We start from the raw sequence: 17,559 nt of genomic DNA, 5'->3' as shown, positions 1-17,559 counted from the left end.
TCTGCTCGTAGCTTTCTGTTATTTATATCAGGCTTGGATTTTGAGGATGATTTCAGTGCAGAAATTGCTGGGTCTATGATCTATGATCCAAGTTGAAGACACAGACTTCTAATTACTATGGAAACAACACCTAACCCCATAATCAGATGGAGACCTTCATAGAAATCTGTCACAATATGTGAAGATATGAATCAAGAAGGGCCTTCAGCACAGATTCTTGTATACCCTTAGAAAAAGGGAATCGTCTTAAGAGATAAGCTTTAGTGTGGAAATGCAAAGCTTAGGGATCAAGAGCTGTTTTTCAGAAACTTACAAAACCTAAAAAAAAAAAAACAACACAAAGATACCAGAGCATCAGCTTACCCTGTCTTTGTTCGGGAATGATTTAAAACACCTGTATGATTCTCATGTAGAGAATGTATCTTAAACAGCGTATATCCGTCAAATAACTTAGATGACATACAAAGTGAAAATTAATAATTTCATTTTCAGTACATGCAATCTGTTAGCTAGACAAAATATTTTTCAAACGTGAGTTTCATGGGGTCGTTGACAGAAGGAATTCCCATGCAGAACATTTGGACTGTCTCAGACAATGTTTTTGAGCCTGCTATAGCAGCAGGATAGTTAGGCAAAGTTCTGGGCCTCCTGAGGTCCAGGGCTATATTCCTATAAAGGACCAGTGAGCCTTCTTCCTGGTGGTCTGGGTGACCCAATATTTTGTATTTTGAATAAGGGTAGAAACAGATGAGGAATAACGTGTGGGCGAAAGGCCTTAGTTTCAATGAGTCTGTAGATCAAGGTTCTCCCCCAGGAAGTGGTCAGGACTGCAGACACAGATTTAGATCATTAGCCTAAAGATGGTATTTAAAAACCTGAAACTGGCTGCACTCACCAAGGGCAGGTATGCAGACAGGTAACAGGAGGAGCTGAGAACAGCCCAGTGTCACATCAGCATTCAGAGGACCTCCCTGAACCTTAGTTTCCTCCTCTGTCAAATGGGAATATTAATATTATTTACCACACAGATAAGCTGTGATGATAAAATGCAATAACACATAAGGCAGGAAAATAGAAGCCAGTGTTTGGAAAAGTAAGTGCTTGATAATAATTAGCTAATTATATCATTCTGCGATCGGTTTTTTCTAGTTCTGTTTTCTGAGTAAGGAGATTTGAGGGGGGAAAATGTCTGGGCTGATGTTTCTTAAATGTCTTCCACAAAATATTATTTCCCGGGCTGTTAACAGCTGTTACATAAGCAATGGATCCCATGCGTCCAAGTTAAATGAGGTACCTTAGCAGGGCTTCATCAGGGTAATGTGTTTTGACTCGTCAAAAGGAAGAAGCTCATTTGTAGTGTTTTCCAAAACTATGTGGCCAAGGGTTCTCCAGGAAGTTCTTACAAGGTGTTCCAGGGAACATACCAGGACACACTGGGAAGTTTGCTCTAATTAGCTAAGAGGAGAAGTGATTCAGATGTAACTGCACTTACCTAGAGGTATTTGTGAAGCCACTCCCCGCTCCACTACCTTTAACTCAAGAGAAGAAATACTATACAGGTCTTCACTTTACAACAGAACTTTCTGGAGGATATGGCTGCAGGCTAAGTCACCTTGTCGTGGAACAAATCATTAGTTCTGCTCCTTGAAAAAATAGAATCAGTACTACCTCCTGCCTGGCTCCCTCCAAGGAACATTGAAAAGGATAATTAGATAATTTGGAAAAGTATTTGGAAGTCCCAGTGTAGACAGATGTTACAGAGGTACAAAGAAATTATCCTTCCCACCTAGCAGACTCCCAAAACCTGAGGATTTTGGGAATATCTAGCTTGGGAATCCTCTCTCTAAGAGGATTACTAAGATAACGTCTCTGAAGTATGTTGGCATTCTGAGATGAAAGAAGCTGACGTTAAAGATAGAAAGTGCTGAAAGAAGAGACATATTATTGTTTGGAGAAACAAGAAAGAAAGGGGGTGTGGTGAGAACAGGTTGGAGTGCTGTCTCAGGTTTCCAAGCATTATTCCTTTAAGAACATCGCAGCATCTTAACATATTTCCTTAAAATAAATAACACAGTGTGCACTTTTTCAGAGGCATCCAAGCTTCTACCTCCCTGTCCCCTTTATGTTCTGCAGGTTGATTATACATTCACCGAAGTCATTACTGGCAATCTGAGAAGCAAGGGCTGCACAGCAGTCCTGTCTCAGCCCGTGTGTGTGTGTTTTTTTTAAAAATGTATCTTCTCAGTTTCTACTCAGTGGGTTTTTATTCTGGTGGGAAAGATGTTGCTATTCCCATACATCATTTTGAAATTTGCAAACAAAACTCTAATCTTGTATAGTAGTAGGGGTGACAGTGTATGTTACCTAGATTTAATTGGACTTGATGTTTTGAGAGTGATGTTTTATTTACTTATTAGATTCTAATTTACATTACAGTGTTAATGAATGAACTGTTTGTTAGATGACCACTTGGGGAATTCAAATCAATCCCATTTGTTCCCAAGGAAACAGAAGCTATCATATCTGATGGGCTCTACATCTATTTTGTCCAAATGTGGCCACTTCTTTCATGAGAGCCAAGTATAATAGGAAGGTCACCAATCAGAGTCTAAAAGCTTGGAGTCCTGGTTTCCATCTTTCTCCTTACACCTGTGTGGTGCGGGGGTACTATGTTGTCCCCAAATCTCAAGGCTGTTGTGAAGATAAAATAATATGATGCTTAGAAAAGACACAGAAGCAATGAGGTAAAAAGATGTACTATTATTTTACTGATGTAATCTATAACCAAATAGGACAATAACAGGTAACAAATCAAATCTAGGGACTATGCAGAGTGATGCATGAATAATTTAAGATCTATGAAGAATAAGATCTTATACATTTTGTTCACCATTGTATCCCAGAATCTGTAAGAGTTCCTAGCACATAGTATGTGTTTAAAAAATCAGAAATGAGGGCTTCCCTGGTGGCGCAGTGGTTGAGAATCTGCCTGCCGATGCAGGGGACATGGGTTCGAGCCCCTGTCCGGGAAGATCCCACATGTGGTGGAGCAGCTGGGCCTGTGAGCCACAACTACTGAGCCTGCGCATCTGGAGCCTGTGCTCCGCAACAGGAGAGGCCGCGATAGTGACAGGCCCGCGCACCGCGATGAAGAGTGGCCCCCACTTGCCACAACTAGAGAAAGCCCTCGCACAGAAACGAAGACCCAACACAGCAAAAATAAATGAATTAATTAATAAAGTCCTACCCCCAACATCTAAAAAAAGAAAAAATCAGAAATGAAAGATTATGAAGAAGGAAAATTTTTAGTTATAATTTCTGTCTTTTGCAAACATTTATTGAAGTCAATTAGGAGGTAGATTTCTGTAATGAGAAAGAAAAGACAGGAAAGGAAAGAGAAATAATACTTATTGAGTGTCTATGATGGACCTGACTCAGGGCTACGTGTTTCATACACTTATCTCAGCAGTCAGTTATCTCAAAATCAAAGTTGAACCTTTCTTCCTTAGGCTTCAGAAAATACAATGAATCATCCATCCATATAAAAAAAAAAAAAAGAGAGAGATCTCCTTTACTCCACTTACTGTGCCAACTTAAGGCAAAACCAAATCACCAACTTGGTTTAACTGATAACTAGAACCAAAAAATCCAGTTTCTTTCTTTTTTATTCTTTCTTTTTTTTTAAATTGAAATATAGTTGCTTTATAATGTGCCAATCTCTGCTGCACAGCAAAGTGACTCAGTTTTACACATATATACATTCTTTTTTAAAATATTCTTTTCCATAATGGTTTATCCCAGGAGACTGGGTATAGTTCCCTGTGTTACACAGCAGGACCTTGTTGTTTAAAAAAGCTGGTTTCTTGCTCATCTGATAAGAGCTACTCGCTGTGCTTGATGGGACAGTTAGAGAGCGGAAGACTTTGTGTATAAAATAGGCTTGGCTCTAACTGTTGGTAGGCGAGCTGAGAGCGAGTCTTCTGGAGAGAAGTGGCTGTTTCCCGATCTCCCCATCCTGCAAAAAGCAGCAGAGCCTGCACTCCATTGTATCACAGCCCAGTTACTCATCATCTAGGTTCAGCTCAGAGCTGGGGGCCTGTTCTCAAAGCGGAAGTGAAACGTGAAGACTGAAATGGGTGTCAAGGGTGCGTCCACATATCCTCACTCAACAGATGCAAGTAAGTTAAAATATTAAAAAACCCATTTCATTAGAAGTCGTAGCAAGGAGAGCTCCATCATCACCACGACACAAGATTAAACTAGACACCCCAGGGCCTCATTTTTGTACATTTTTTTCTGGTTCCTAACAACAATCTGCTAATATCCTAAGAAGTGTTTTCCTGAATATAAACTTAAAACATTTTAATAATGACTCTTTAGATATAAAATCATTATACTCATCATACATTTTAAACATCAGCATTTTTTATTTTATTTTATTTTTTTACTTTTATGAGTGTGCCAATTTTCCTGATGGATTGCCTTTCAAGAAAATGGGCTTTCATCCTATGGCTCTGAACAATCTCTCTTCTTCTCTCTCTTCTTTCCTCTTCCCTTCCCTCTCCCCCTACTTCCTCTCTCCATCTCTTCCTCTCTTTTCTTTGCTTTTTGATTCATGCTTTTGTTTCCTTAAAGATTGATTACAGTGGTCCTTTGGCCAAGCTCTCTGGCAAACTCAAAGTGACTGGATGGGTCCAGGATTCTGTGTAGAGAATTCTGGGTTGGATTGAATCAAGTCAAGTTAGCACTTTCAGTTTTGGCTGCTTTTCATTCATTGGTTTCAGTTTTCAAAAGCCAGTGATTGTGTCAGTTTCAAGGTTTTAAACATCTACTCCTGATGCCTATGCAGCTTGCTTCCAGAAAACCTGTCAGATGGGTTGCATACTTCCTAAAATCGTTCCTTCAATAAAAGCAAATTCCTTCCATTTGCTGGAGAAGATGAATTTTTTTTTCCTGGAAGGCTCTGCATTCCTTCAACAGCAGAACACCTTGCTATTGCCTCCAAAATGGTGAGCAGGGAGGAGTGACAAGGAGCTGAACAAAACATATTTTGAGTGTGGGGAGAAAAAAACCCTAACTCTGTTGGCCTCACTAAATGGTTATTTCATACGCTCTTTGTTTACAAGGTTGAAAGCAATTCTTTAAGATCACTTTGCAGAATTTACATAAATGTGTAAATTTCAACAGCCTGGTTCTGTATCATTCATTCAAACTACTATTCAACGAATCTTTGTAGAGTGTCACTAAGGCCAGACTTAGGTGCTGGGGATGTGTCAACTGGACATGTCCCTGATCTCATGAGGGTTCTGACAAGAAATCAGGCAATTACAGTAGAATGTAGTAAATGCTATGGGAGCACCCACAAGAGGCAGCTAACCCAGACTGGACAGTCAGAGAAAGCATCTCAGGAGAGCAGGGATGTGCTGGAACCAGCTTTTACTGGCTCACAAGACCACGTGTTAAATTTTCAGGAATTTTGCAAGCCAGTCATTAAACAGAGTGATTCTTAAAAGTTAGATTGTATACACTTAAAATGATATAAATTATACTAAAATCAAAGGTAATGTATACTGAAAATTCATTACTTCCTAATTATTTTACCATTATTTATGCTCCTGTGGTTATGTGTGCCAAGTATGCCAAGTGTACCCCTAAGGGGGAAATGTTACCTTGTGGTCTGCTACTATGTTCAGTTGACATCATGTTGGTAGCTTGAAACTTACACCCCAGAAATTGGCAAACACTATAAACTAGCATGTTTTCTGCACAGAGAGCTGGTTGTGCAAACACTTCCCAGTATAACACTGAATCTTGCCAGGAGAGTGAAGAAATAGTTGGCCTATGCCTGGTGAATGCTGTGTATTTGGGGTGGGGGAATGGGGAGGTTAGAAAGAATGTTTCAGGATGAGGAACAGCACATGCAAAAACTTAGAGATGAGAAAGGATGCTGCTTCCAAGCAACAGAGCCCAGGCCATTTGTACATCTGGTGCACACAGAGGTTCTCTCACCTCCTAGACTAGAACTTTTACTAGGACTCATGCTCTGTTGTTGGTCTTATTCACCACCATGTCCACAGCGTCTAGCACTGGTCTCGGCAGACAATCGGTGCTCAACAGTTACCTGAATAATTTAAGGTGGGGAGAGTGGTGAGTGGTGGACCCAGACGGGCAGGCCAAGGACTGCATCGTGCAGGAACATGTCTGGGTTTTACTCAAATGGCAATGGGGAACCATGGAAAGATATTAATCAGGGGAGTAATGTGAATACATTTGCATTTTCAGCGATCCCTCTGGCTAGAGGGTGGGGAGTGGATTGGAGTATGGGAAAGCCAGAGGCAGGGAATTAATTAGGAGGCTATAATCCATGTGCTGAGATGATAAAATTAGGGGAGCCACTGTGGATGGATTCAAAAGAAATTTAGAATGACCGTTTAATGGGTTTCATTATGGCTTGACTGTGAGGGCCAAGGGGATGGGGGGAGTTGAGGGGTCAGCTGGGTGTCTAGCTAGGACAAAAGAGCTGGAGGGGGGGGTGCGTTCTCTGGGATGGAGAAACCTGGGGAAGGAAGGGTTAATGGGAGGACAGTGAGCTTGGTTTTGGACAGGTGTGTTTGAGGTGGCGGGTGGCAGTGTGTAGCACACAGTTGGGTAAACAGGTGTAATCAGGAGAGTAATCTGGGCTGGAGAGAGATTTGGGATGAAAACTCCTACCTCTGCTGTAGCCAACCCAGAAAATTGTGTCTGAGATGTTTCAAGTTTTCTACACAAGAACTCTTTTGTCACCTACCCCCATGAACCCCATGTTTTAAAAATATTTTGTCTAGTTAACAGACTACATGTATTAATAATGAAATGATTGATTTTCAAAGGGCGTCTCAGCTATTTGGCTGGTATTTAAGATATATTCTGGGACAATAAGGAGGCAAAATAAAAGAGGGGAGTAAAATGTGTTAGAAGAAAAAGACCTGCAGAAAGCCATATATAATTCCAAATTTTCTGGTAGAACGAGTTGCTATAAACTCACAGAGGTAGTAGCTCCTTCACACGTTTAACTACAGGCTGGCTGGGGTAATGACTCCATCAGGATCAAACCATACTGCAGAGTCCCGGGTAGAAGGAAAGTGCTAAGAGTTGGGGATAACTGTGTATTTGTGAAACTGGTCAGAGGTCACTGAAATTCCTCTAATGCAGTAGTCTGCTGCCCATGGGAAGCATGGCTCTAGGGAAGCAGTTTCTCCTCTGTCAAGGCAGGAGGAGGTTGGAAGAAGACTTTCTTTCAGGAAAGCAAGAGGGCATCTTGCTCTATTTCTAAGAACACACTGAGTGTTAAAAAGTGAAGTGAGTTTCAATCACCTATTCTTGAGTAGACTTCATTAAATGTAATCTTCTCATTTTTGCCCTGAAGTTAAAGTGAAAAAAAATCTTAAGATAAATATCCAAAGGTTAGAGATAATCAGGAGTTTCCCTTTAGAATCAAAAGGAGAAAAAACATTTTTTTAAAAAAAACCTTTTACGTGGAAAGAAAGTTAAAACTATCTTGCTTTGGATGTACTTCCTATAAATGCATCATAAGCATTTTTTTTCAAACTTTCATTTTGCTTTATAAAAAAAGGTGTCTTTTTCCCCACCTTGTATCTAGCATCTGAAAAGCCTGGCTTTGTGGTCCAGTGATGTTAACACACAGGAAAGAAACAGATTCTGGTTTTCTGTAGAGAAATGAAGAAATCAAAGATGTTTCAAGGTCACTGCTTCTTGGTGGAATATTATAAGTGAGAACTGGCAGGCAGAATACTAGCTTTGAAATTTGAATAAACAGAAAAGGTATTCTGAATCTAGAAGTCACTGAGAACTTGCTCTTTTCAAAACAAAAGAGGAGATAGAACTCAAAGCTTTATAAAGTGAAGGGCCGTGTGCTTTTTTCTTGGAGATCAGGCAGAAGGGATGGAACCACTTGTCAAGGGAATAGGCCAATTATCCCCTTCATGTAAGAATAATGTGAGGTTAGGCTGAGGCCGCTGACATTCCTCTAAAACCCTTTGCTCTGCTGGCATCAGTGCCACCGATAGGCATGGACAAGAGTTGGGTTGCTGTCATCACCTCCATCCACTCCACTCTGCCCTCAAGCCCACTTTCCTCCAAAGGCCTTGTTGATGAGATGTTTATTCAGTGCCACGTGCCGTGTTGTAGGCCATGCAGAAATATATGTCCCCTTCCAGGTGAGTCTGTGCCATTGAAAATAATGCCATGCATGAGTGGATTCAAATGCAGGTGTGTGACTCTCAAATCTGCTCTTCTGATCTTAGATGCTAGTGACAAGCTGACAGACCATCATGGATGAGGCAAAACCACAGAGTCAAAGCTCTTTAGAATTTATGTAGCATAGACATTTACCATAATAACAATGAAAATACTTAACTTGATGAATAGTTTTGATTTGACAAATTCTACGCTAAGCATTTTACATGGATTATATCATTTTACCCTCAAACAACTTTATGAGTAGATACTACTAGCTTCCTCATTTTTAATGTGAGTTAATTGAGTTTGGACAGATAAATAATTTGCCCCAGCTCACACAACTAGTAAAAACCAGATCCCAGGGCTGTCTGATGTCAAAATATGATCTTGTAATGTTTATGCTATTTTAAAGAATACAAGACTAACTTCAAGTATATTTTAAGGTATTTTCTATTCCTTATTGTTGAAGTCTTTCTGGCATTATACTTTCATGTTCTGAATTCAACTCGACAAAGTGTATTGTTGCTTCCATGTGTAAAATGGCATGTTAGAATGGTTTTCTGTAGAATGTAAGAGTGAGTAAAATAACTTATAATTCTGGGAAGGAGAAGATAAGTATACAAATAACCATAACACAAGGAATAATGTGCCCACTGCCTTAAGAAGGGCACACATAACACAGGGGATGAAAGAAAGGAATGGTAAATGTTATTGGAATAAAAATATACTTATTTGAACTAATTCTAATCAATGTTCTTATATCTGAAGGAAGATATTTTTTCCATGTGAACTCCCAGGATATTATTTATACCTGAATGCTTTGAAAGGAAAAAGTTCCAGAGAAAAGAAAAATATCTGAATGCTAGAAAAAGAAACCTAATCATTACCGAAGACATAATGTTCATAAAGCTGTAAACTGATACAGCTGGAAAGGGGACATTTGCATTAACCCCTCTCTTTACAGATGAGGAAACTAAGACCCATTAGCTAAAGGCAGAAATTATTACATTCTCCTTTCTGTTCTCTTAGCTTTTTTCATCTTCATCTGAGCTGTAGATTCGGAAAGAATTGTCTGGAGAAAATTAAGTAACTGAAGGCCATGCTGCTCTTCTGTAATGGGTTCTACCCTCGTCTGTAATAAGTATTAATTGAATGGATGGTTTCAATTGGAATCTAATAAGTCTCCCTTCTTAATTTAGATTATATCTGACAAACCAATCTTTTCCTGGATTAGGTTTGAAATTATTCCTAATACAGTTAAATTATATATAGTGAGATCAGTTTCATCTTCCCTGATAGGATAGAAAGGAGATTATCAACACATCTGAAATTCACAGGCAGAGAGACTCAGCAAGTTTATTTCTCCTTTCCTTTGGAGAATTTTCTCAAACCTGCGAAGTTCAGAACTCCTTTGATTTGGGTGGTTAGCAGAAGTGGTGGGATAATGAGGACCCTTTCCTGTCATTGATGAAGATTGTGAACTTGGTAAACGTAATAAGCATTGGTTGGGGCTTGAAGAACTAACAACTTGTGTTTCTCTTCAGTAGGTTTCCCTACTGATCAGAAACACTCTCATTAGTATCATAATCAGTAGCAGGCTTCAAGCAACAGTCTTCCCTTAGATGGCTGGTTCCTCCAATGCTGCAGTCCATCTGGTCCATCTGGTGGGGAGTTACATACTGAGGAAACAGTGGCTTGCTGGGAAAATCTTTTTCTTTGGATAAGACTGTTCTGGGCTGCAATCCCAGCTCTGCCACTTCTTAGTTGCCTGACCGCAGACAAGCAACTTAATCTCTCTAAATTTAACATTCTTTACTTATAAAATGAGGAAATGAATGCTTTACAAGATTGCAGTAGGATTTGAAATAAATATATCAGGCATCTAAAAAGAGACTGATGCTTGGGCAGAGAATCTGTTTTGTCCTCTACTATATTCCTTGTGTCTGGTACATGAAGGGTATTTACTGAATGAAATATAGTAGGTACTCAACCAATGGTAACCATGATGATTGTCATTGTTACTAAGTGATTATTTGTGCAAAAAGAAACCAAGAAAAAATTTTAATATGTTATTGTCCCTAGTCTTAAAAATATGTATATAAATAATATTATATGTTAATATAATGATATATGTTATAAATTACATAATATATATAATATAATATTATATAAAGGACACACAAATCAAGAGTTTGAAATAAATGCCATAATGTTATTACCAAAATATTGTAACTTGATTATACAACTTGGAATAGCCAATGTATTTTTTGAAAGGAATATCCATGTGCCTTACCCTCAAACAGCTTAGCTGTGGGCTAAATGGGAAAGGAAAAAGGATGTGACTCTACCGATAAAAACAGATCTAAAATTTGAGCCTGAACACACATGATGAGAATAGATCTCTTCATTAATCTGTAATCTCTCTAATTCAGGATCTCACTGATTAGGTACAAAAAACTAGCTGTTCCTACACCTGAAACTTACATAATATTGTACATCAACTATACCTCAATAAAAGCAATGAGCTGTCCCCTCCTATAGATATGATGAGGACTACTGCATTAGAGGAGAGGAATTTCATATCTGAAACTGATGTGTTCCCCTCTGCCTTCAGATAGAAGAAGGGAGAAAAAAGTAGACTTTGATATTTTGTACTATTAAAGCTCTAGGAAAGGTTGGAAGCAATGAATGATGAGGCTAATAAGAGAAATATTTCATTAGCATTTAGCGTGGTGGGAAGTACTGGGTATAGTTGTAAAGGGAATCAGAGAGAAAGACTTGAATTCTCCTGGCTTTGCCGCCTCTGTTTCCTTACCGTCTCAGGCAGGTTTTTACTGAAGGCTATTGAACTTTCTCTCTCTCTTTTTTTCTGTTTTTTTTTCTTTTTCTTTTTCTTTTTTAACATCTTTATTGGAGTATAATTGCTTTACAATGGTGTGTTAGTTTCTGCTGCATAACAAAGTGAATCAGCCATACATATACATATATCTGCATATCTCCTCCCTCTTGCCTCTCCCTCTCGCCCTCCCTATTCTCTTAATACTTGATCTATTCAGCAAATGTTTACTAAATCCCACCCTTGTGTGGGATTGGCTCTGTAGGCACCTGCATCATTAAGATGCAGAGATGAGCAACGTGGGATCTGGAATCAGACACTCCTCTGTGTACTCCTTCAAACACTATGAGCCCTTTGTAAGCTCCTTCACTTTTCTAAGGCTTAGTTTCCATATTTGGAAGATAAGGGGGGAAGATCCGTCTCATCACAAGCACTGTTATAAATATTATGTAATATAAACCATGTACAGCACAGTACAGTCCTGGCAGTAAGCGTTTAACCCATATGAGCTTGTAGTTATAAACACTGCTGCTTTTCTCAATGAGCCTCTGGGAATGACTTCCATCAGGAACTGCTGTAATAAGGTAAATGATTTTCCAAGGAGAAGTTGCCCATCGTATCCTGGAGTAAAAAGTCATTTTAATTTGTGAGCTTTACAACCCTCAGGGTGTCTGGCCCCCCAATTAGGGAATAGCTTCTGGCCTCACCGGAAGCTCTGCTATCAGAAATTAACAAAGTCGCTGGTTATGCGAATGCTCCAGGCAAAGTCTGGAAATCCAGAATTTCAAATTTGATAAGACTGTTTATCAACAATGACTGAGGGTTCCTTGGCAAAAGGAAAAATTCAACCAAAAAATTCAACCATCCAGTTCTTAGCTAGAATGTAGATTTTAGACTTTAGTTCATGCATAATTTCATGGATGTGGCTTATGTGGAAAATGAAACTACATGTTTCCAAATTCCATTCCCTTGAAGAAATAAAACCTCTTTCAGAACATGTCCATTCCATCAGCAGATCCTGTTGATGTTTCCTGCTAAAGTTATCCAAATTTCAACCCCCTAATTAACAACCTCTCCACCATACTAAAGGCTGGCTTTGGTCCTTTCTCCATACTGTCCCCTAGATGAGACCCTGTCTCCCATCCCTCTTTCCTACAGAGCTTAGCTGCCCTCCTCTCTCCCCTCCCTAAACTCACTCCATCTCCTTCTCTCTAGGTCAAGACTACCAAATACATTTCTTTTTTTTTTTTTTTTGGTTTCTAGCTTAGTTGAGATTTTTGGTACTACTGTTTTATGATCCTCCAGACTGTATCCTCTCATGAGTGTACTCTTACATGCCCTACATTATTTCTGTTCTTTCTTTCTTTCTTTCTTTCTTTCTTTCTTTCTTTCTTTCTTTCTTTCTTTCTTTCTTCCACGCTTCATGGCTTGTGGGATCTCAGTTCCCTGACCGGGGATTGAACCTGGGCCATGGCAGTGAAAGCGTCAAGTCCTAACCACTGGTCTGCCAGGGAATTTCCCATTATTTCTATTCTTGATTTAGATATTTCTTACAATGAAAGGTGTCTTTTTCAAAGTGCATGCCTTATTAACAGCCATAATATTATAATGTGGTTGGACAACTTCCATAAAAATGTCTCATCTGCATTCTGGTATGAAAGAGAGTCCACCTGATCTCTTAGAGAATTTTTAATAGCAAAAGTTGACTTGAACACGTGTGCACACATACCAATGGAAAGTTCTGCTTCTAAGGAGTGTGTGATGTTCTCAAACCACAGACATTTTTGTGTTTTCATGCCCTCTTCTCTAGGGCTGTTTTGAACATCAGTTACCATTGAGCCTGGTTACTCAAGCACTGCTGGGATATTTGGCCTCTCACAACAACATTAATTGGTTTCTAGGCAATAGATTTGAGAGGGATAGATAATTGCTTTTCTTTCACGGGAAAGAAAGAAAATGGCTTTTCATGCAACTCCCAAATGTGCTATTTCCCCAATAGGTGATGGCACTTTGGAGCATCCTTCTTTACACAGGCTAACCCAAGCTCACTAAAACCCGAAACTAGGCCTATGAAACTCTCAGCCCATCTGTCTCCCAAGGAGAGAGAAAAAGGGGCCCAGGCCAGACTCTTTCTTACCCTACTTTCAGTCCAAAGCTAGTTTGATTCATACTCAGCCAAGGAGACCTGGTCAGATTCCATGGATTTCTTTCTGCTCTGCAATTTTTCCCTACCACCTGTCTCCTTCTCTTTGATTATATTTGAAATCTTTTCCACAAAGGATTTTAAAAATTGAAGAAAGCTAAACATGTAACTCTTTGCCTGACATATTTTTGAATGACTTTCAATTAAAATGCAGTCACTCCGTCATCAGGTTGAAAGGACTGATGCAGATTTGCTTAGTGTTTCAGGACAGGGAGACTGGTGAAAAGAACAGAAGGGCACTGTGTAGTCATCAGTGTGGATAAAAGGGGTGATGAAGGAAAAGATCAGAGACTCACTGCAAACTTCTAAATTTTGCTTAAGGAAGGTCCTATTTATTCTCAGCTGGGTGGGGACAAATAAAAATTGTGCACGTCCATGTCCTGGCTGCTGTGAATAGAGCTGCAATGAACATTGGGGTGCATGTGTCTTTTTGAATTATGGTTTTCTCCAGATATATGCCCAGGAATGGAATTGCTGGATCATATGGTAACTCTATTTTTAGTTCTTTAAGGCACATGCATACTGTTCTCCATAGTGGCTATACCAGGTTATATACCCGCCAACAGTGTAGGTGGGTTCCCTTTTCTCCACACCCTCTCCAGCATTTATTGTTTGTAGAGTTTTTGATGATGGCCATTCTGACCAGTGTGAGGTGATACCTCATTGTAGTTTTGATTTGCATTTCTCTAATAATTAGTGATGTTGAGCATCTTTTCATGTGCTTTTTAGCCATCTGTATGTCTTCTTTGGAGAAATGTCTATTTAGATCTTTCACCTATTTTTTGGTTGGTTTGTTTTTTGATATTGAGCTGCCTGAGCAGTTTGTATATTTTGGAGATTAATCCCTTGTCGGACACATTGTTTGCAAATATTCTCTCCCATTCTGAGGACATGGAAGCAACCTAAATGTCCATCAACAGAGGAATGGATGAAGAAGATGTGGTACATATATACAATGGAATATTACTCAACCATCAAAAAGAATTAAATAATGCCATTTGCAGCAACATGGGTGGACGTAGAGATTGTCATGCTGAGTGAAGTTGTCGGACAGAGAAAGACAGATATCATATGATATCACTTATATGTGGAATCTAAAAAAAGGGTACAAATGAACTTACCTACAAAACAGAAACAGAGTTACAGATGTAGAAAACAAACTTATGGTTACCAGGGGGTAAGGGTGAGAGGGATAAATTGGAAGATTGGGATGGACGTATACACACTACTATGTATAAAATAGGTAACTAATAAGAACCTACTGTATAGCATAGGGAACTCTACTCAATACTTGGTAATGGCTTATATGGGAAAATAATTTTAAAAAGAGTGTATATATGTATAACTGATTCACTTTGCTCTACACCTGAAACTAATATAACATTGTAAAGCAACTAGACTCCAATAAAAATTTTTTAAAAATTAAAAAAATTGTACTCCTGATATTTGTGTTCTGCAGCTGCAAACCCAGAATCTCCATCTCTTTTGATTTATAAAAATATACTATTTTAAAAAAATGTGTGTTCGACTTCATACAAAGGGGTGTTTTCCTCTGAAGATTCATTAATTAGGGTTACATTATAGTCTTAAAAAAGGAAGTCAGATGGAATGTTTAAAAATTTACAAGCAAACAAATATAGAGAGCATTTGCCTGGTTTGTGCAGCTGAAGACATAATTAGAAGTTCCTAGAGAGAGAGAACAGGGTGAGGGTGTGCAGAAATTTCAACCATTAAAAAGAAAATTCCCCCCAAATTGCTCACAAATGTGAGGGATTAGTCAATATACTTGGGGCTCTCCAAAACTTTTTAGCAGCCAATAATTTCTTCATGATTAACTGCAAACTAAAAGCTTGCTTCCTTTCTCAATGCCATTTTGTTAGACAGTTATAATGAAGTAGCAAATTTGTCACGGGACAGGAAAAGCTCACGGACAAGGTATTAGAATTTATAATCCTGGCCAACATATCCAGTTACTTCAGTTTCAGATTACTGCACTTTCTTTATTAGCAGACAAATGACTAAGGCAAATACCTTTGCAGACACCTGCATGCTGTTCTCTTGCATGTTCATGATGGCTTCAGAGATCTTGACATCTATTGGGTCCATGACTGATTCAATGTTGAATGGTCCTTCCAGTCGCTCTGCCACCAAGAGCATTGCATCTGTTAAAACACAGGAACATGATTTATTTGAGAACTGGGAACCCCAGCTTCTAACCTGCATTTAAACATTTCCCACATGACCGGCTGAAAAATGACCACTCATTCAAATTTTGTATTTGCCTTTATATAGTTCAAAATGGATTTGATGACTCAGTCTTATATGAGTATTTTATTTTATTTCATTTGAAGACTTAAAATTATTTTACATATATAGAACCAGGCCTGAAAATGAGAAAATAAGTTCAAATTAAGAGAGTTGAATATACCTAACTCTTTCAAGTGAAGTTAAAGAAAAATCAGGTCTGGTTCAAAAGTGGAGTTAACCTCTTTTCTTCTGGAGTATGGAGAAAACTGAGAATATTGAAGACATGTAAATGTGAGAGTTTGGGGGATGTGCTATCGTCAAGACCCAACTTAAGCATATCTGCGGGTATGAAGCATTTCTGGATTTCGCAAGAAGGACAGACCTGTCCCTCCTTGGTGCTGTCACTCTACCTAGCATGCCCTTCTGTTTTTAACACTTTGACACCCTCTGGGAATAGAGAAACTTCGCTTACTTGGTTTTGCATATTCAAGGCTTATTATGGTGCCTATCGCATTGTAAGCTTTCAAGAAATGTCTATGAGGGCTTCCCTGGTGGTGCAGTGGTTGAGAATCTGCCTGCTAATGCAGGGGACACGGGTTCGAGCCCTGGTCTGGGAAGATCCCACATGCCGTGGAGCAACTAGGCCCATGAGCCACAACTACTGAGTCTGCGCCTCTGGAGCCTGTGCTCCGCAACAAGAGAGGCCGCGATAGTGAGAGGCCCATGCACCGCGATGAAGAGTGGCCCCCACCTGCCACAACTAGAGAAAGCCCTCACACAGAAATGAAGACCCAACACAGTCATAAATAAATAAATAAATAAAAAGCCAAGTATTTGAAGCCCTTTTAAAAAAAAATGTCTATGAAATTATATTGAACTGAACTGAACTAAAATACTGCTTGGGAAGCTTTAGTTTTCTGGAGAAGATGCTAATAGTGATATGGAGGCAAGAGCTGTGAATTAGGAGTGAGTTGCCCTGGGTTCCCAACCCTGCCACTAAGCAGCTGGATGGTTGTTGGAAAAATCTCTGAGCTTACTGGGCCAAAGATTAGAGAAGTGTATACAAGGGACCTGGGATGAGGAGTCTCCCGGCGTCTATGGTGAGTGGCATAAGCGGCAATATGCCCATTCCTTTGCAAACTGGCCCAGTTTTGTTCTTAGCATCCAGGGCATAGTTTGGTAACTTTTCTCCACCAGGACTGACAACTAGAACTTTCTGTGATGGTGAAAATGTGGCTATTGAAACTTGAGATGTGGCTAATGTGATCGAAGAATTAAATGGTTAATAAAGTAATTTGCCTTTAACTAATCTAAATATGATTAAAAATATCCCCTTGGGACCAGTGGCTACCATATTAGATGGGGCAGCCTAGACTTTTAACATGGAGACGCAATAGCCCTCACATTTTTCAGTTGTTAAAGCTCTTGAGAGCCAATCTTAAAACGCTGTCCCTTTTCAAAATAATACATGTTTATTATCAGACACTTAGAAAATACAGAAAAGAAAAATGAAGGAGAGAAATACACCCACAATCCCACTTCCCAGAATAACACTATAAACAGTTTGGTATATGCCCTGTGTTTATTTTTCCTCTGAGCATGAATATTTTAAGAATGCAACTGAAAATATACTATACAGATATCATATACCATACAGATAATCTGCTTTCTAAATGTAATATATTATTAATGTAACATGCTGTTTATAGCAGCTGCTTTTTAGTATTAGTGTGAGGAAACCAAATTTTATTTTTATTACATATCCTACCATGCTCAACCAAGGGCCACCATCAAAATTTTTTACAGGGTTATAAGTAGTTATGAATCAGGCAAGTGAGAAAACTTTTAAGACAGATGAATTTTTATAAGAAGGTGCTGTCTGGGAAGCAGAGTCACATTTTTAAAGAACATCAGGCTTTGTGAACATCAGCTTTTATACTATCAACTGGCTTTCTCAGCCAGACCTCATAACTGGGTCTTTGATCTCCTCCCTATGGAATGAACGAGACTAAAAGCATCGAGGGCAGCACTTGAG

The 17,559-nt window shown here is 39.1% G+C and overlaps 1 protein-coding gene across 1 annotated transcript in view; it reads right to left on the bottom strand.

Moving 5' to 3' along the window:
- The window catches only part of GPC6 (glypican 6), a 1,085,358-nt gene that overhangs the window by 95,831 nt on the left and 971,968 nt on the right, over positions 1–17,559 (bottom strand). Inside the window, exon 5 of the mRNA XM_082602502.1 lies at positions 15,309–15,439. Within this exon, the coding sequence (XP_082458628.1) occupies positions 15,309–15,439 (131 nt within the window). The remainder of the gene's footprint in view (positions 1–15,308; positions 15,440–17,559) is intronic.

This window comes from Mesoplodon mirus, assembly GCF_964341445.2.
Source record: "Mesoplodon mirus genome assembly, chromosome: 17".
In the NCBI taxonomy this organism is placed as follows: Eukaryota; Metazoa; Chordata; class Mammalia; order Artiodactyla; family Ziphiidae; genus Mesoplodon; species Mesoplodon mirus.
Note: the sequence above shows the minus strand (reverse complement) of the source record. Positions and strands in the feature narration are given on the sequence as shown.